The sequence below is a fragment of the Xenopus laevis genome, chromosome 5S (assembly GCF_017654675.1).
Source record: "Xenopus laevis strain J_2021 chromosome 5S, Xenopus_laevis_v10.1, whole genome shotgun sequence".
In the NCBI taxonomy this organism is placed as follows: domain Eukaryota; kingdom Metazoa; phylum Chordata; class Amphibia; order Anura; family Pipidae; genus Xenopus; species Xenopus laevis.
Genome location: NC_054380.1, coordinates 30130300 through 30150271, shown reverse-complemented (window position 1 = coordinate 30150271; position 19972 = coordinate 30130300). Strand labels below are relative to the sequence as shown.

Here is a 19972-nt window from a genome sequence, read left to right as displayed (position 1 = left end):
TGTAGTCGAGTGAACCAACGCTCTCCAACTTCCGGCGAAGTGTACAATCACATCCAGCCAAAACGCCAGCCTTGCACACACTGCCAGCGTCTTCTTATTGCGTCACTTCCTGACGCCGTTTTCCCGCGCGTCAGTCCGGTCGCGCGTCACTTCCGGGCGCGCGCGTCCATTTCCGGGCGCGCGTCTTCCGCGTGCGTCACTTCCGGCACGCGTCACTCCGTTCGCGTCAACTCAGGCGCGCGTCTTACACGCGCTTCCGCGTCCGTACTCGACGCGCGTCCGCATTGGCGCGTGTGCTCTTCCATGGAACAAAACACTTTACCCAGCCTCGAATCCATCTGAAACGGCTGATCCTCTGGACTGCTTCATCCTCCTCTCTACCTTTAGGAGGGAATTCTTACAGCAGCTCCAGCACACAACCCTGCCCAACGGGTTCTTCTCACCACAACCCGTATAGGGTGCACTTGGAGGCATCAGAGGGGAGAGAGAGAGAGAGAGAGAGAGAGACCCACTCTGGTATGGTAAGCTTAGCAGCCTTTTAGCCATCTGTAGCAGCCTGTAGCAGTCTGTAGCAGCCTGTCGTGACCTGGACAGGAAAAAAGACGAGGATTGCTGGGAGGAGCAAGGTATTTATACCGATCGTTAACTCTTTCCTGTCCAGTGACCTGATAGGCGGGATTAACCCATGTTGGTGAATTGTCTGCCATGGGTGACTTGGGAAATGCTGTTGCATCGTGGGCAAGTAAATCACCAGAGGTAAATTATTCAAATTGGGTAATTGCGCAGCTTTCTTTAATTTATTTGCACTTAAGGGCAGGAGTCCATGGACGATTCCGCCGCGATCCAACGCGCTGTGCAAAAACGCAGGCGTCACGTTGGATGCGACGGAAATAAGGTAAATAATTCTATCGTCGGATCGTGTTGCATCGTTGATGCAACGCAACATGACTGTCATATGCAGACGCTGCAACTGCATCCGACAGTCGTGTCGCATCAACAATGCGACATCCGTTGATGCAGAATCATCCATGGAGTCCTGCCCTTAACGTGGGTACCAAAATGACCCATATTGATCCACAGACTGCATGGAGAGGACAGCCATTAACAACTTCTTAGTCATGTGACATAAGTAACTTTACTCAGTACCAGGCCTGGACTGGCAATCTGTGGGTTCTGGCAAATGCCAGAGGGGCTGCTATAAGGTCCCATAGAAAGTCAGTATTTAGTGGGCTGGTGGGAGATGTTTGGGCCTCTATGTGGACTGATTGGGCCACTGTGTACCAAAAATGCCAGGGCCTATTTTAATTCTCAGTCCGCAGCCATGCTGCTTATAAAAACAAAACAATTGTATTTGCCCTGAGTGCCATTGATCTAAATCAATGTGTTTCTAATCAAACACATTATTTTTCATTTCTAAATGATGTGGGAACCTTTATCTATTCTAATATGGAGCATTTATTTATCTGCATAATACACTGTGACAAAGATCTTTGTTTGGGTTTAATTTTATTCCTCAAAAAGTATCCCTATTATTTTTGTTTAGTTGATTATATGATACTGTACATTATAACAGGTGACTGCATGACGAAAACTGATATTGCATTTTTTCTTGGGAACTATACAATCTAGAGGCAACAATCTGATAATAGGTATATATTATTCCCCAAGACCCCAACCCATTAATTCTGGGTGAAGTGAATTTGCTGTGAATTCACTGTGAACAGATAAATAACAGGTTATTTGCTTTATCATACAGTTATCAGTATGTGTTAACAAAAAACACTTTAGCATAGGTGAATCAGTGTAAAACAAAGTAGCATATAAATCAGTAACGATGTATCAGTGGCTTTCATGCTGAAAAATAAACTTAGGAATGTATCATTCTGTCAATATTTATGAGTTCAGGGGTAAATCCCACCCACCAAAAACAAAAATCAGTCCATCTCCTGTCAGTAATCTAAAGCTATACTAGAGCGTTACACCAATAGGTCCTTTTACTCATTTGTTATAAGTTCAACGACACCCACCACCCCCATGATCCAAGTACCAACCTAATCATTCTGCCCTGTGCCAATATTCTGAGCCCAGTGCCTGCCTATACTGAAATTCTGATTTCATAATAGGCAGACCTTTACCAGTATATACTGTATTTGCCTGTAGACCATATAGAGTCATTTTAAATTGATCCTTTGTTTTATTAATTTTCTAATAAAGGTTATGTTTTTATCTAGAGTTCCAGGCTTCATTCAAAATAACCAGAATGGGACTGTGCATTATATTTGGCTTTCTTGGGATTTTCTCTTGTTCCCTACAATAGATATCCACTGTGAATTAAACCCAGAACACCACAGCACAACAGCTTATTGTCGAAGCACGTTGCATTGTATGAGTTAGCGAGATAAGACCTTGGTTTCATATTTAGTTTCTTTTACACTTTCCAAAACCAATTAACCCTACTGTAATTACAATTGCAACAGAATTAGGTATTCAGAAAATAATGATTAATTCATTTAATAATGCTCATCATGCGGTAAAAAAAAAAAGAAATAACTGACCTGTCATTTTTAAAGTTTCTACGTTAACTTGTGTGCACTGAAGCACACCGACTGTTTGTAGAAAAGCCTTTCCATAAAGCCTTCCATTTGTACATCTGGGCTGCCGAATTTCCTCTTAGTGCTTTGCACTGAGCAGAATGAATGTGTTTGCTTTAATTGCACTAATTATAGGGATGGATTGGGGAATGGCAAGCTACTAATGCTATGACATTCCTAGTGGCTATTATCTGCTATGCATAATATATATATATATATATATATATATATATATATATAGACAAATATAAGAGTAAATAGATAGATTTAGTGGATATTTGTCTATATGTATTTTGTGGTCACAGCCTCATTGCACCCCTGCCTAATGGTTTTAAAAATTAGTGGTGAGCACAACTTTCCCTTGTTTGTTATAGTTATACAGGAGCAGTGACCAGCTCCATGTTGTAGCTCCCACCCTTCCCAGCTATAGTCAGGTGATCCCACTGGTGTCTAATAAAAGGGCAGCCAAGTTTGGGAGTTTTACTTTGAAAGCAGCAAGTAAGTTGCAGGTAAAACTTAGTCCCTTTGTAAAATGTATAATGAAGCAATAGAATTCTTAATGAATCAGATGAAAATTAAGCGTAGGACTGGCCAGATATGGGATGACTTTGACGTAGTTGGCCAGCTTAAATATATTGCAATATATGGACAAACAATCCCTGTTTTGTTTAAAGGGTAAGGCATTTTTCAGTAGCAGTATGCACAAAATGTCAGTGTCTTTAATATATTGATAATGGGTTGAGTGCAGAGGAATTTTGTATTTGTCTATATGTATTTTGTGGTCACAGACTCATTGCACGCCCGCCTGATGTTTTTAAAAATTAGTGGTGAGCACAACTTTCCCTTGTTTGTTCTAATGATCTAATATTGTGTATTCAATAAAACAACACTTCATTCACTAAACTAATGGGAGATTGCTGATCCTTCAAATAAACACAAAAAAAGTTTATTTTAAAGTTTCAGCTCCTCTACTCGAGCCATCTTCAGGAAGTGCAAACTCCATTACAGTGATGCCTTTTTAAAGTGAAAAAATGGCGCCAAACAGGTGAGTTGTGACATCATCAGTGTGAGACCATCACAGGTGAGTGTGACATCATCCGTGTGAGACCATCACCCCATCTATACTAATGAACCTTGGAATGCTATTATATCCAGTGTGTTTAAATAAAGAAAATCTAGTAACCTCTGTTACTCCAAACTGTGCCTGTGTGCTTTCAGTGAGTGGCCACTCACATGACTGGGGGCAGCTGGGAAACTGACAATATGGCTAGCTCCATGTCAGATTTCAAAATTGAAAATAAAAAAAAAAATCTGTTTGTTCTTTTGAGAAATGGATTTCAGTGCAGAATTCCATGACAATATCCCTTTAAAGTGCCGCTTGGCTAGTTGTGGGCTGGTTTTGTAGCTGGTTTTGAAAATTAGACCTGGCAACCCTGCCTGCTGTGGTTATAGTAAGGTGTGTGTAGTAGTAGTGGCCCTTGAGGAGCGCTGCTGGGCCCCTGGATGGAGCGACACTGCTGCTGCTGCTGCTGGAAAGGCTTTGTCTGTGTCAGACGTTCTTCATTCTTCTGCAAACAGGCAGCGTCTGAGGAAGGGCAGGGACTCTGCTGCTCAAACCGGTCGGACAGGTAGAGGAGCGCTTGTTGACACCGTTATATTGGCAGCACGCATGCTCGCTCGCTCCTACAGTTCCTGCTGCATTTTTCTCTTCCACTATCTTCTTGGCATTTTGTGGGTACAGAGAGTGGGCGCCCGAATCCCACTCGGGATAACTTCGCTTACATATCGCTACCTGTGAGGAATCTGTCCCGACTTGAGTGAGGGCAGAGGGCGGCGAAAGAAAAGTTCAGGAGGAAACCGCAAGGTGAAAAAAAAGTAGTTTAGTCCGCGGCGGGCTCAGCAGCCGGTCACCAGCAGTCATCATGCCCAGAGCCTTCCTGGTGAAGCGAAGGAGCCCCCCGCCCGTCATCCGTAACTGGGACGAACTCCCGGACGAGGAGAGAGCAGATACCTATATCCCAGGTGAGCGCGGGGAATGGCGGGAGCCTCTATTATTACGTGACTCTGAGGAAACACACGGCTTTTTATAATAGAGTCGCGCCGGGACGAATCCATTTCGCGGGGGGGGGGGGGGTTCTGCATTCGAGCATTTATTCAATTGCGCCATAATTGACTTTTTTTTGTTTCACACCTGGCCAGTGCACGACGATAGTTTGTGGCGTTTTTATTCATATAACAGCGCCATTCACGGTTACATGATCTCCTTATATTCCGTGAATCATGATTTGTTTTTCTTGGTTAATAAGGGAAACAGGACCGGCCGGGATAGAGTTGTGGCCCGCGGGCCGGCAGTGAAAGTCTGACGCACTTTGTATCGTGTGCGAGTGACAGCGCGCATGAGGTAGGGCAGACGTTGAATTGATAAACGGGGCGTCCCGCGGGAAGGTCCTATATGTGGGGGTGTGGGTGCGACTGGCTCAGGTGCCACGCACGTAACGGGCTCAAGTTGTGTCGTGTCACACCCCTCGGGGCGATGTAGAGTGGCGCAGAACGCACCTGGCTGTACCAAAGCTGTGAGGGGGGGTGGGAACTTTGTTCTTCTAGAGGTGTTTTCCAATCTAACGGGAAAGCTCCACGCCATCACTCCAAGCCGTGCTTGTTTGCATTGTGCTATTGACTTGTTAATGGGAACCTAACATTGTAGCTACACCCTCAGTTCAAACAGTGCCCTGGCTCGCCGCCTCCTCCCCTAGTAATCCACCTTCCCCCTCCCTCTTTAGTGATTCTTGCTCCTGGGGACAAGGGCTCAGCTCTGCCTTAATGAAAGGCAAATAGAAGTTACCTGCAGGTGATGCTGGGCTTTTGTGTGGCGCCTTATCTCTTCATCTCCTGCTCTCTTGTTTGTCTGCAGACACTATAGACTGTATCTTGAAGTATGACACTGAAGATAGCCTCAGTAACAGCAGCGCTGGGGACCCTGCGGAGGACAGTCCTGAGAGGAGCAGCAGTGACTGTGGGAGCTGTAATGATAGCATCACCAGCACCCCTCAGAGTGGACTTGTCTCTTTGTCTAGAACAGACACCGCAAATAAAGAAGATGCGGAGGGACTGGCATCAGACCCTCGCGAAAAAAGACCATCGGCCAGATCCAAAATTAAGGTATTTAATTTTTTTTTTTTTTTTTAAATGCATTGAAAAATTATGGAAATGGCAAAATTTAATCGGAGGGCAATGCTGTAGCATATAGCCTTGGTCCTACTTGCAACTATCTCGAGTTCACCCACTGGTTCTGTATTTACATACCAATTAACTCTTCAGTTGCCTAACAGTTTCTTAAAGGGGTTGTTCACCTTCCAAACACCCTTTTTCAGTTCAGTTGTTTTCAAATTGATCCCCAAAAATAGACTTTTTTCAATTACTTTCCATTTTTTTTTTATATATATTTTTTTACAGTTTTTCCAAAATGTAAGTTTAAAGTTGAGTGTTCCTGTCTCTGGTGTTTCAGTCTGGCAGCTCAGTAATTCAGGTGCGGATTCTAAACTGTTACAATTTTGCAACATTTACTTGATACATTTCTCAGCAGCATCTCTGGAGTATTAGCAACTATTGTATCAATTCTAACTGCTGCCTATAATGAAACCCAGAGATTCTGCTCAGCAGGGACAAAGATAAGAAATGTATCGACTAAATGTATCAATTTACAACAGGTTGGCAACCCCCCCCCCTCCTCCCAGAGCTGCTTTAGAAGGTGAAAAACAACACTTTACACTTCAATATTAGAAAAACGGGGATACATAAAATAGATAGTCAATGTAAAAAGTTATTTCTGGCAATGTATCTGAAAACAACTAGTTGTTTGAAGGCTAACAACCCCTTTAAATAATTTCACCATGAATTCTTAAAATGTATGCATACAAATAGCAATAGAACAGAGGATTTGTCAAAACAGTCAGCTGCTAAGATGGCAAATGCTACCAGATATAAAGATGATGTATAGATCTACAGAGCGCACTTTCTCCACCAAAAAAACACTTCTTTTTTTTTTTTGCATATATAACCATATAACCATAGAACAGAAGGGTATAAACAAATAACTGCTTCCAGCTGCAATTACATTTCCAAATAAAACTACTGACACATTATAATCACAGGGGTTCTTTGCCCAATAACTGCTTATTTTTCTTTACTAAAAGAAAATGTAATTCTAAGCAACTTTCTAATATACATCCATTCATTGTATTCAATAGTTTAAGTTGTTTGTCAATGTAATTGCTCTAGAACGCAGTATCTGCCTTGCCGTTGATGTTATCTGCACTTCTGACTCCTGAAACAACGTATCAGAAACAGCAGATTAAAGGACAAACTAACTGCTACACTGTTTCTATAGCCAGATTCTGAACAGAAAGGGATACAACTGCTTTCAATTGCAATTACATTTACAATTAACTTTAAAACCTATGGGCGAAAAAAAGGATGTATCTGTTTTGGAAAGTTGCTTAGAATTATGGTGCCTTAGCCATTAAATGGGACAAAAGCACTGCGTATCTTGACAGCGCTATATAAATAAATGATGATGATGATGACAAAACTGATAGTTGTTAAAGGGATACGGTCATGGGAATTTTTTTCCCCCAAAACGCATCAGTTAATAGTGCTGCTCCAGCAGAATTCTACAGTGGAATCAGTTTCTCAAAAGAGCAAACAGATTCTTTTATATTTAATTTTGAAATCTGACATGGGGCTAGACATATTGTCAGTTTTCCAGCTGCCAGTCAAGTGACTTTTTCTCTGATAAACTTCAGTCATTTTTTACTGCTGTACTACAAGTTGGAGTGATATCACCCCCCCCCCCTTTCTCCTCCAGCATCCTAACAGAACAATCGTAAGGTAACCGCTCCCTAACACAAGAAAACAGCTCCCTGGTAGATCTAAGAACAGCATTTATTAGTAAAATCCAGGTCCCGCTGCGACACATTCAGTTACACTGAGTAAGAGAAACAACAGCCTGCCAGAAAGCAGTTCCATCCTAAAGTGCTGGCTCTTTCTGAAAGCACATGACCAGGCAAAATGACCTGAGATGGCGCCTAAACACCAATATAACAACTTGAAAAAAAATACATTTGCTGGTTCAGGAATTACATTTTATATTGTAGAGTGAATTATTTGCAGTGTAAACAGTGTCATTTAGAAATAAAAACTACATCATAAAAATCATGACAGAATCTCTTTAAGAGAAAGGAACAAGACAGATATACCAGTACACTCCTCTATACAAGTACAAAGGCATTTGCAACATGAAATGCGTCTTTACTATACTTCAAATATTTATTCACAGGTACAGATAGAGAGGTAACTGTTTGCTGATAGTGTTCCATTATGTTTGTAACTACATTGGCGCTCAGCAGCTTTAAAAAATACTTTGTGATAGATCCCATACCTTTCTTTTAGGAATAAAATATAATTTGAAAGCCTGTGATTCAGAAAGAGCTATAATATAGGAATGCCATATTCCTATTTAAACCATTTTTTAATTTCCCCTTTCTCTTTAATAATAAAACCATATAAGTATGGGATCTATTATCCATAATTTTTGACTACTAAAAATAACAATTATTCAATAGGATTGTTTTGCCACCACCAGATCTATTAATCTTAGTAAAAAAGAACTGTTTTATTACTATAGAGATACAGAGAAAAAAGCATATTGTTTTTAAAAATTTCAATTATTTGCTTAAAAGCTTTCTAGATATTGGATTTCTGTTTATGAGATTGCAAATCTTGCACATAAAGATGTATACAGCTTAGTTATCATTATAAGCAAAAGAATACTGTGTTTTTGTTTGAATGTTTTCTTTATAAGACAAATTATGGTGATTCAAATTATAGAAAGACCCCTTATCTGAATACATTTGGGCCTCAAGCATTCCAGTTGACCCCTTACCTGTATTTCTATATTTAATAGTTATATTGAAATACAAAGATAATGATCCATAGGTTCTAAAATCGTTTCTAGATAAAGCTGTGAAGTCAAACATGAACGTTTTACAAGTACAGTGATCAGTCATTTGCATTTATAGGCATAATTTCATGTCTAACTGGTTTGTAAGTACAACAGTGTCAGTCCTTTTTATTTATTTTGTCTTTTTTTTGCATGTAGGATTTATTAAACTAAGGTTTCAGTGATTTTCAAAAGATTTACTGCTTCCCTTACTTCAGATCCTTTGATCCCTTTTCCTGTGTTGTCCTTCGTAATTACAGATAAAGGATCAGGATAATGCAATAGAGCAGTATAAGTACTAAGCTGATGCAGTATTTTGAGTGCCTGATGGCCTGTGCAGTTCCCCCACGGATCAATAACTTAGAGCTGGAATAATTTGCCAACGAGGTTGGTATTGAAAATAAACAAAAGTTCAAATTAAATCAGGTCAACAGCAAACTATACTGACTAGTAACATTCCATATGATACATACTCTGTACTATACAGTAGTTCTAGTTCTTGTGATAGAAACTAATAGAAACCTGATTTTGCCTGTATTAAACAATTTGTACAATAGTCATTAGTCGTACATGTAGCATAAAGGGACAAGCTAGTATGATAGACAGTTACTTTTAACATTGCTGCTTAGTAAAGCCAAGCAACTATTTTAGGCTTATTGAGTCTCTGGATTAATTAAAATAAGACATAATGAATTAACACAAATTTGCAGGTCAATATTATGATGGACAGAATAACCATAAAATAAATATTTATTCATTTTACAGGGCATGTTCTCTTAAATGAAAAAATACAAGAAAGAAAATGTAATTCTAAACAACTTTCCAATATAAATTCATTAAAAATGTTAATGCTTTTAAAGTTCTTTGTAAATGTAATTTCTGCTAAAAGCAGTATTTGCCTGTCTCTTACAAATTACCTCTTACACCATTGCAACACTGTCAGTTCTCCTTCAGCCAAGACTCCAATTACCACAATGTTTTGCATGTTCTGTAATTAACAGAATAAACAAGGAGAATAACAGAAGTGTACGAGCAGTCATGTTGTGCGGAGAGCACAATGAGCTTCTGATATCGCAATTTGTGTTAAATTTGTGAATAATGTTTTGTGAAAATGTGTAGCGGGCATATGCAACTCATTATTTTTTTGATACATTTCATTTTTATACAGGCATGTAATAACAACAGTGTATATTCAACAAGATGGGGTATTATTATATTGTTATTGTAGTCTTTAGTGTACCATTTACTTAAGAATTCATAAGTAAGCTCCTGTTCTGAAGTATTTCTCTAGAAAAGTAACACAGATTCAAAAGTGGGACATGTGTATGTTGGGAGGTATGTGTTACATGTACAGATACTTCCCAAATGTCCCATTTCTAAGGACAGTCCTGATTTTGACAGCTAAACCTGCAGTCCTGGGTTTCTTTTTGAAATGACCCAAGTTCTCTTTGATCTCCTGCACTGAGTCGGCTCACCTGACGACGGCTCCAGGTGAGCCGAAACTTCAGATATATATATCTCATGAGTCCAATCATATACATCCATGGAGCACCAGTCGGATTAAAAACATCCTTTCATTGACAAAGTGACTGCGACCACGAAACGCGTCAAGCATCTTCACTATAGTGTGCTTTATGACTTTTAATATTTTTCAATAAAAGGATGTTTTTAATCCGACTGGTGCTCCGTGGATGTATATGATTGGATTGGACTCACCACGCTCCGGGGGCGATACCACATGTCGGCACAGAAGAACATTCAAGATGAATTAGTAAATGCTCCCTTGCTCTTAGTTTAAATTTGAATCTCCTGCACTGATGCTAGAAAAATATAAAAAGTTTCTGAAACTTAATTAAAATTAGAGGCCCAGAACACTAAGTCACTGCACTCTGATACATTTGTAACATGAATCCTAGGATCCCAGGGGGCTGCCCTTATTGTTTTTAAATGGAAATTTTCTATTAATGATTACCCAATGGCAAATACTACTTAAAAAGTATATTATGATGAAAATAGTTTATTTACACAAATCAGAGATTTACATGAGCTTATTGGAAGCAAAGCCAGCCTATTGTTGTTATTTAATGTTTACATGATATTCTAGTAGATTTAAGGTATGAAGATCCAAATTACAGAAAGGGCCGTTATCCGGAAAACCCCAGGTCCCGAGCATTCAGGATAACAGGTCCCTTACATTTAGTGGAAATGGATTGGCTTATGGCTCATGGGAGTAACTAGTAATAACATAAGTAATTGAAAATGCTTCACATCGAAAATATTAGAATGTGATCTTTTTTTTTTTTTAAAGGAAAACTATACCCCTCAAACAATGTAGGTCTCTAAAAATATATTGCATCAACAAGCTCATATGTAAAACCCTGCTTCAAGTAAATAAACTACCTTCATAATAATATACTTTTTTTAGTAGTATTTGCCATTGGGTAATCATAAAAAGAAAATTGCCATTTTAAAAAAATAAGGGCAGCCCCCTGGGATCTGAGGATTCATGGTGCACACAAACAAACCATACATGTTAGGTCACATGAGCCAATTAACAGACAGAGTTGTGTCTTTTGCTTCCACACTACTTCCTGTTAAACACTACTTCCTGTTACAGTTAGAGTTGCAGTATTTCTGGTCAGGTGATCTCTGAGGCAGCACACAGACCATCATAAAATGATAGCTCAAGGCAAGAGATGTAAAAGGGCAATATTTACCTAAATATATATTACAGTTTGATAAGATTCTTTAATATGCCATTTAATTTGATGTAAACTATCTGTTAAGTATTTATTTTGGGGATATAGTTTTCCTTTAACAATAAAACCCCATTTGCAATTAATGGGGTCATATAATCAATACTTCATTCATAAGCAAAGAAGACCACATGCAATGTTGGCTTTTTGTATGCGTGTGCACGTGTTATATGAGGTGTACACACAGTTTTTACAAGTAATCAAACCCAAAGCTGTTTTTCTTGTTAATTAATCACTTTTCTCATCTTGCCCTCTTAGTTTACAACTGGATCGTGCAGTGAGGAGATTTACAGCTGTGAGATCTGTGCTAAAGGCTTCCGTTTACAACGCATGCTCAATCGTCACCTCAAATGTCATAATCAAGTGAAAAGGCACCTGTGCACTTTCTGCGGGAAAGGATTTAATGATACTTTTGACCTGAAGAGACACGTGAGGACTCACACAGGTACGGACACATCAGCAGAGCACTGTATTTACTTGCTGCCCTCCAAAGGTTGCTTATGTGTATTACAGATCAATGTTATGTCCACATGTAACTGTATATGTTATGGCTTTTTAAAATTTTGATTAAGGTGAATCCATACTAACATACTGTAATTCAGCCATTACATAAAAGAGATGAAAGAGGCTTTCCTTTACTTACTCACGTTCCAAATATCAGGATGTAATCTGCAGTTTTGAGGGCTCATTATTTATAAAACCTGGGCAATTTTGCACCTGGGCAGTAACTGATGGAAGAAAATTACACAAGGATATCACCCTGAGCCTTCAGCTAAAGGAGCGGATCCAACCGTGTTGTAGTTGAGCAGACACTCAAAAAGCTTCCTAACAGTAAAAACAAATTGATGTTTATTCTGTACAATCAAGGCAGCCTTGCGTGTTTTGTGTTCACCAACACTTAGGGGGTTATTTACTAAACTCTGAATTTATCTCATATTTTATTTAAAAAAAAAAAAAACCACAACCAAACTCACATGCCTGATTTGGCTTTATTTATTAATAAAACTCCGAACTTGGTTCAGGAACAAAAACAATTAAATCGAGCAAAAACCCAAATCTTCAGAATTTTTTCAGACTTTTTCCCTGAATCTCTCAGATTTTCTTAGGTTTTTGCCTGAAAGCTCCAAATTTTTCTGGTTTTTGGGCTAAACTCAGTGCAAATTCACAATATTTTCAAATCAAGATTGGTGCCTCTCCCGTAGACTTATATAGGACCTCAACAGGTCTGAGATGGTGGATTTTGTTATTTGGGCTCTTTGGCGCATCGAGGTATAATAAATCACGAAAAATTCCAGTTTTTGCCCCAAAAAGTCCAACAGATAAATTCGAGGTTTAGTAAATAACCCCTAAATCATGGGTCCCCAACCACGGGGCTGCGGCGTAGTAACGGGCCGTGGACAGTCTTGAACAGGGCCGCTGGTGTTCCAGAATTGGATACTGACCCCTTCCGACCCGGCCCCCAGGCCAAAAAAGGTTGGGACCGCTGTGTTGGTGAACACGAAATGTGTAAGGCTACCTTGATTGTACAGTAACCCATGGCAACCAATGAAAGGTTTGCTTTCATTGTTCAACCTGCATGTGGCTGAATAAAACAGCCACTGATGCTTTGCTATGGGTTTCTGCCCAGGTGCACATTTGTCCAGTGTTTATGAATTATATTTAAAGCTAGGATCCAAATAGTTAAATGGTTAGTCATGAATGGGTTACTTGAGCCTTGGAAATTAAGGCTGAATTTCCAGGAAGTGCAAACTTTGCCCTCCGTTATCAGCTTGTTGCTGCAGCTCCAGGTGTGTATTATGTGTGCAAAGTCTATAAATCCAGGGTGAGCTATGTTTGCTCAACCCATGATCTTGCTGGATTGATTCATTTCTAAGTAAAAATAAGGAAATCACTGCAACCGTTTCCATAGCAGGCCTTACATGAATGGGCTTGCAGCCGTTTTATGTTGTATCATGTGCAGTGACAAACCGTACACTGACTCATGATTAGATACAGTTGCCATGCGACTTGAGCACATTTGCTTTTTGATAATAAAACTGCTCCCCAGATTAATAATTTGATGTAATTTGTTGTTACATTTTGTAAAATACATTTTTGGAGGGTGTTGCAGACAAAACACCACCTATCTTGTGGCTTTTTTCATAAATCATATTGGGCAGGGGTCCCCAACTTTTTTTTACCAACATTCAAATTTAAAAAGAGTTGAGGAGCAACACAAGCATGGACAAGTCCCTGAGGTGCCACATGAGGGCTTTGGTAGCCCCTTTATGGACTGGCAGCCTGCAGAAGCTTCTGTTATGCAGTACACCTGGTTTTATGTAATTAAAACTTGCCTCCACGCCACAGATTCAAAAATAAGCTCCTGCTTTGAGGCTCCTGGGAGGAACAGCCAAGGGGTCGGAGAGAAACATGTTGCTCACAAGCCACTGGTTGGGGATCACTGATATAGCGTGCACCAGCACCAACCAAATGCTGATAGTATTCTGTGTTTTTATAGTTTACTGGTAGCCGCTACATCTGAAAATCATTCGGTTTATATTTTTCTTTTTAAAGGAATTGTTCAGCATAAAAATAAAATAGCATGTGCAAAATAAAAAAATGTCTCTAATATAGTTAGGCAAAAATTGAATGTATGAAGACTGGAGTGACTGGATGTCTAACATAACAGAACAGAACACTACTTCCTGCTTTGCAGCTCTCTTGCTTTCCACTGACTGGTTACCAGTCTATAACCAATCAGAGACTTGAGGGGGGCATATGGGTCATACCTGTTGCTTTTGAATCTGAGCTGAATGCTGAGGATCAATTGCAAACTCGCTGAACAGTTATGTCCCATGTGGTCCCCCTTAAAGTCGCTGACTAACTCAGTGTTAGAGAGCTGGAAAGTAGGAAGTAGTGTTCTGTTATGTTAGACATCCAGTCACTCCAGCCTTTATACATTACATTTTTGGCTAACTGAACTGTTCCTTCAAAGGGGTTGTTCACCTTTTAAACCATTTTTTTCATTTCAGTTGTTTTCAGATTGTTCACCAGAAATAAAGACTTTTAAATTAACTTTTAGTATTATATAGAGTGATTTGATTTTTTTTGAGACAATTTGCAATTGGTTTTCATTTTTTATTATTTGTGGTCTGCAGTATCCGCAATATGGTTGCTAGGGTCCAAATTGCCCTGGGAGCCATGCATTGATTTGAAGAAAGACTGGATATGAATAGGAGAGGGCCTGAATGCAAAGATGAGTAATAAAAAATAGAATTAACTATACATTTGTAGCCTTACAGACCATTTTTTTAGGTGGCTTCAGTGACCGCCATTTGAGTGTGGAAAGAGTCAGAAGAAGCAAATAATTAAAAAACAATAGAAAAGAAAAAATGAAGCCATTCTGTGAAAATTCCTGTCTCTGATGTTTTAGTCTGGAAGCTTGGTGATCCAGGTGCAGAATTGTTGCCAGTATTCCACATTTACTACTGAGAAATGTATCAATTAAATATAGCGACTAAATGTATCAAACAGTTCAGATTCTGCACCTGGATCACTAATGTATCAATTCACAAAACACCTGCCTTTAATGAAACTCAGGGATGCTGCTCAGCAGGGTTAACGATAAGAAATGTATCCGTTTAGAACAGTTTAGAGTCATGGACCCACCTCCCTCCCAAGCTGCTTAAAGGAAAACTATACCCCTCAAACAATGTAGGACTTTATAAAAAGATATTGCATAAAACAGCTCATGTAAATAAACCATTTTCATAATACTATACTTTTCTAATAGTATGTGCCATAATCATAAATAGAAAATTGCCATTTTAAAAAATAAGGGCCGCCCCCTGGGATTATACGATTCACGGTGCACACAAACAAACAAAACATGTTAGGTCACATGAGCCAATTAACAGTCAGAGTTCTATATTTTGCTTCAACATTTCTTCCTGTTACAGTTAGAGCTGCAGTATTTCTGGTCAGGTGATCTCTGAGGCAGCACACAGGCCATCATAAAATGGTGGTTCAAGGCAAGAGATGTAAAAGGGCAATATTTACTTAAATATATATTCCAGTTTGGTAAGATTCTTTAATATGTCACTTAATTTGATTTAAACTATCTGTTGCTCGAGTATTCATTTTGGGAGTACAGTAATCCTTTAAGAAAGATTTGAAACATTAAACTTCAATATTAGAAAAACAGACACACATAGAAAATGTCTTTCTGGCAAACAATCTGAAACCAACTGAACTGTTGAAGTGTTGGAAGGAGAACAAACCCTTTAACCTATACATACATCTGTGTAGCAGATTATCCACTGTATACAATGTGTATATTTTATATAGTGATTTGCATACGAAAAGTAAAAGACTTACAATATGAAATAATAATGTCAATGAGACAAAAGTAGTTACTGTGTCTTATTATATTAAAAATAGAGCTTATTTCAACATGAGCAAATTAAATGGAATTTGTGCAGAAAGTAGATTCTGCAGATTAATTTAATTGACAAAAATGCATATTACTGTTTTTGTAATGAAGCAAAAAAGGTTCTTGCATTTGGGCATTTTGATGCATTTTACCACAGGGAAAGGTATAGGTTAACATGTTAACTATAAGGCCCATACTCACTGAACCTGACCTTTCCACCTGCATTTGCCGATTCCTTATGGCGAAAGACCGGTATAGGAAACAATGGGTTGCATTAACTCATGTGAACCCTTGCAGTAGAACTAGGGATGCACCGAATCCAGGATTCGGTTCGGGATTCAGCCTTTTTCAGCAGGATTCGGATTCGGGCGAATCCTTCTGCCTGGCCGAACTGAATCCGAATCCCAATTTGAATATGCAAATTAGGGGTGAGGAGGGAAATCGCGTGACTTTTTGTCACAAAACAGGAAAGTAAAAAATGTTTTCCACTTCCAACCCCTAATTTGCATATGCAGATTCAGTTCGGTATTCGGCTGAATCTTTCGCTAAGGTTTCAGGGGTACGTCCGCGTCCAGAATAGTGGATTCGGTGCATCCCTAAGCAGAACACATACAAATTCAGCACAAGGGAATGCAGTCATAAATGATTGTGTGTAGGAGCCCTAACAAAACATTATATTGCTGTCACATTCATTGGTTTATCAATATCTGGCAATTTCTTCTGGCTTGCAGTGTTGGGGTCTCAAGTTAAATTCCAGTTTGGGAATAATCTGCAAGGTGTTTGTATATTGCCCATTTCCCCCTACACTCCAAACACATACAGGCTGATAAAAATGACCCCCTGTGTGTGAATGTGATCGGGACATTAGATTGGAAGCTTCATATGGACAGGGGCTGATGTGACTGATGAAATAACAGATATAGGGTAATAATAAGCACCACCAATGTATTTATTACAGAAGATGCTGCAATACATATTTCATCTGTAATAGCCTTCTTTATGTTAAAATGCCACTGTGATTGGTCCATTTATGCAGCCCTCACCCTGATTGGCTTTCCTAGGCCCCTGGGGTCCATATGATTTGAACAGGACTATTTTTCCCACTATTAATAACTTTTGAGGGGTCCTGAGCATAACAGATGTTCCCACCAGCACTATGAGGGATGCCTCCCATAGGCCAGCGTATTAAATGGGTCCTACGGTGTTACTTAGTTCATATTTACATTGCTTATTCTTTCCTACTATGTTGGTTAATTCTATTATAATTCTTGATCCTTTTTTCTGTTAATAGAGAAAATTATATAGAGAACAATGTTGCATTATGTTTCTTGCTAAATGGTTTTCATATACCGCTCAAGTGTCAGAAAATTGATTTTGTCAGTGTCTGTCTGATTAACACAAGGATGTTATAAAGACTGGTAGCAATGCTGCAGGCACAGTGTGTATACTCAATGGCAGTAGGTTTGTGCAAAGTCTTTTGTCTGCAGCCCTAAACCTTGTAGGAAAATATTACTCTTTGTATGCGCTTTCATGGTGAGACTTTTGTCTCTCCTTATTGTAACAAACCAGCACATAAAGGGCCACTGTCCGTGTCAATTTTCTTGTAAAGAGGTGTTTATAGGGGATGTAAATCGAGTCCATCGAGGTGCCGGCACTCATGAAAAAACAGCTTATATGCCTGGGTGTAAGGTCAGCGAGTAATCCACACAATGGAGTCCTGCAGCAGGTCGGGTACCCGCAAAAAACCTGCAGAACTCTGCGGGTTGCACATAGAAGTTTCGGGAGCGGGTATAGACACAGGTCGGTGGTTCTCCTGGTTTGCGGGTCGTGGTTCGGGTCACAGTTCTTCTCAATAGCAAGTTTTACTCCTCTTTTTCTGATCACACCTACTTCCAACGATGTCACTTCCAGTTTACAACGACAGCACTTACTGATATTTCTTTTTTCCCCCTGATCACGGCAACTTCTAATGATGTCACTTCCGGTTTACAATGACAGCACTTCCTGTTTCTTGATGGTCGCGGATCGGGTTGCGGATAAGGTACTTGCGGGTCGGGTAGCGGGTCCAATCAGTTCGGATTTAACAAATTGGTTCCGCGCAGGACTTTAACACAATGCAAGAAGGGTCCACACTCACAAGTCTTAGAAAAAAATATTTATTATGAAGCAAAAGACTGACTTTTCGGCTTTAGAGGAGGCCAAAACGTCATTCTTTTGCTTCATAATAAATATTTTTTTCTAAGCCCTCTGTCTATTTCCTTGGAAAGATTAGAAGTGATGACCAGTCTGTGGCTCTCTATCACCCCCAACAGTCTTTGAGACTGGCCAAGTTGAAAGGTTGCAATGGTCACATTTGTTTTACATGGATAAATACAGAAACTCCATCAAGTATATTAAAACGCTTCATTAGATCAGAAGGTTCAGCAGAGAATGATGTTGGTTTTTTTGTGCTGTTTATTTTCTAGGCATCCGCCCATACAAATGTGAGATCTGCAACAAGGCATTTACTCAGAGGTGTTCTCTGGAATCTCATCTCAAGAAAATCCATGGGGTGCAGCAGGGTTACGCTTACAAGCAACGCAGGGACAAGCTCTTCGTCTGTGAAGATTGTGGCTACACTGGACCCTCCCCAGAGGACTTGTACCTACATGTTTATGATAGCCACCCAGGAAGTGCTTTCCTCAAGAAAACCACCAAAAAACTGGCAGCCATTTTACAAACCAAAATCACATCTGTTCTTCAGATAAGCTCCACAGAAAAGGAAAAGCCGGAGGCAGAGTAAGAAGACAAATCAGCACTTAGAGAGATGTTTACAAAGTTTATGAACTTCCCATCTTTTTATTGCCTTTCTTATTGCTTTTTAAAGTAGGGGAACTTTTTAAATTATACAATGAACTCGCCATAGCTGGATATATTTTTTCTGCTGCGATAAATGATTTGACCAAAATATTCAAATATGCATTTTAAATAGAATTATCTCATGAATGTGATATGAACGGACCAATTTTCTAGCTGTGTATATAAATGTATTTTTGCTTAAATTGAAGGGAATCTATCATATGTTTGAAAAATGCTAGTAGGTACCTTTATCAATCATATGGAGACAGTTTGCTACATAATTCATTGAATTTTGTGATTCCCTGCCATCCTCTGATAAATTTAAACCAGTTAATGCTTAAAACCTTAAAAATAAGTGAATGTAAAATTGACGAGGGTGCTATTCTAAGAACTTTTGCAATGTACATTCATTAATTATTTCTTTTAATTCCAAGATATTAAAGGTTACATGTTAATATGAATGAATTTTGCTACAACAGCGCCACCTTTTGGTCATTATATGACCACTCTGACTGCTGAGTAGTCAAGGAGGTTGTCAGGAGAAAGAAAGTTGCTGCTCTGTTTTTCTGGTTAGGAAAGATTTGAGAGAGATTTAGAATTGTTTTCCTAAGCAGAAAAACATCAGAGCAGCCTCTTTCTTTCTCCTGACAACTTCCTTGACTACTTGATGGTCAGACTGGTCAGAAAACGGGCAGCAGGTGGCGCTGTTGCAACAAAATTTACTGATGTTAACAGTAAATGAATCTTTTAATATCCTGGAATTTAAAAAATAAATAATGAATGTACATTGCAAGAGTGCTTAGAATAGCACCCTCATCAATTTTACATTCACTTATTTTTAAGGTGTACTTATCCTTTAAAGGGGTTGTTCATCTTTATATTAACTTTTAGTATGATGAAGAGAGTGATATTCTGAGACAATCTGCAATTGGTTTTCATTTTTTATTATATGTGGTTTTTTGAGTTATTCAGCTTTTTATTCAGCAGTTCTCCAGTATAGCAATTTCAGCAATCTGGTTGCTAGGGTTCAAATTACCCTAGAAACCATGCACTGATTTGCATAAGAGACAGAATATGAATAGGAGAGGCCTGAATAGAAAGACGAGCAATAAAAAGTATCAATAACAATAAATGTGTAGCCTTACAGAGCATTTGTTTTTTAGCAAGGGTCAGTGACCCCCATTTGAAATCTGGAAAGAGTCATAAATAAATAATTCAAGAACGATAAAAAACAAAAAATGAAGACCAATTGAAAAGTTGCATTAACTTAAAGGTGAACCACCCCTTTAATTCAGTGCATTCTCTGCTGGTCACAGCCGCTGTCAGACATTATTTTATTTTGTTTCATCCTCTTGTATATAAACTGAGAGTGGGAGAC

At 39.1% G+C, this 19972-nt stretch overlaps 1 protein-coding gene across 4 annotated transcripts; it reads left to right on the top strand.

Moving 5' to 3' along the window:
- The first annotated feature begins 3549 nt into the window (after positions 1-3549).
- LOC108717773 (transcription factor Ovo-like 2) lies at positions 3550-19425 on the top strand. 4 transcript variants are annotated; one of them, XM_018265118.2, is made up of 5 exons: positions 3936-4613; positions 4898-4992; positions 5503-5750; positions 11604-11790; positions 18222-19423. In XM_018265118.2, exons 4-5 carry the CDS (start codon positions 11676-11678, stop codon positions 18536-18538), a joined length of 432 nt encoding a protein of 143 aa, XP_018120607.1. In that variant the 5' UTR covers positions 3936-4613; positions 4898-4992; positions 5503-5750; positions 11604-11675; the 3' UTR covers positions 18539-19423. The 4 variants fall into 4 exon arrangements, with proteins under 4 accessions (XP_018120608.1, XP_018120606.1, XP_018120607.1 ...); XM_018265119.2 differs by lacking the exons at positions 3936-4613; positions 4898-4992 and adding an exon at positions 3550-3636; XM_018265117.2 differs by lacking the exon at positions 4898-4992 and having other exon boundaries at positions 3708-4613; positions 18222-19415.
- Positions 19426-19972: the final 547 nt, after the last annotated feature.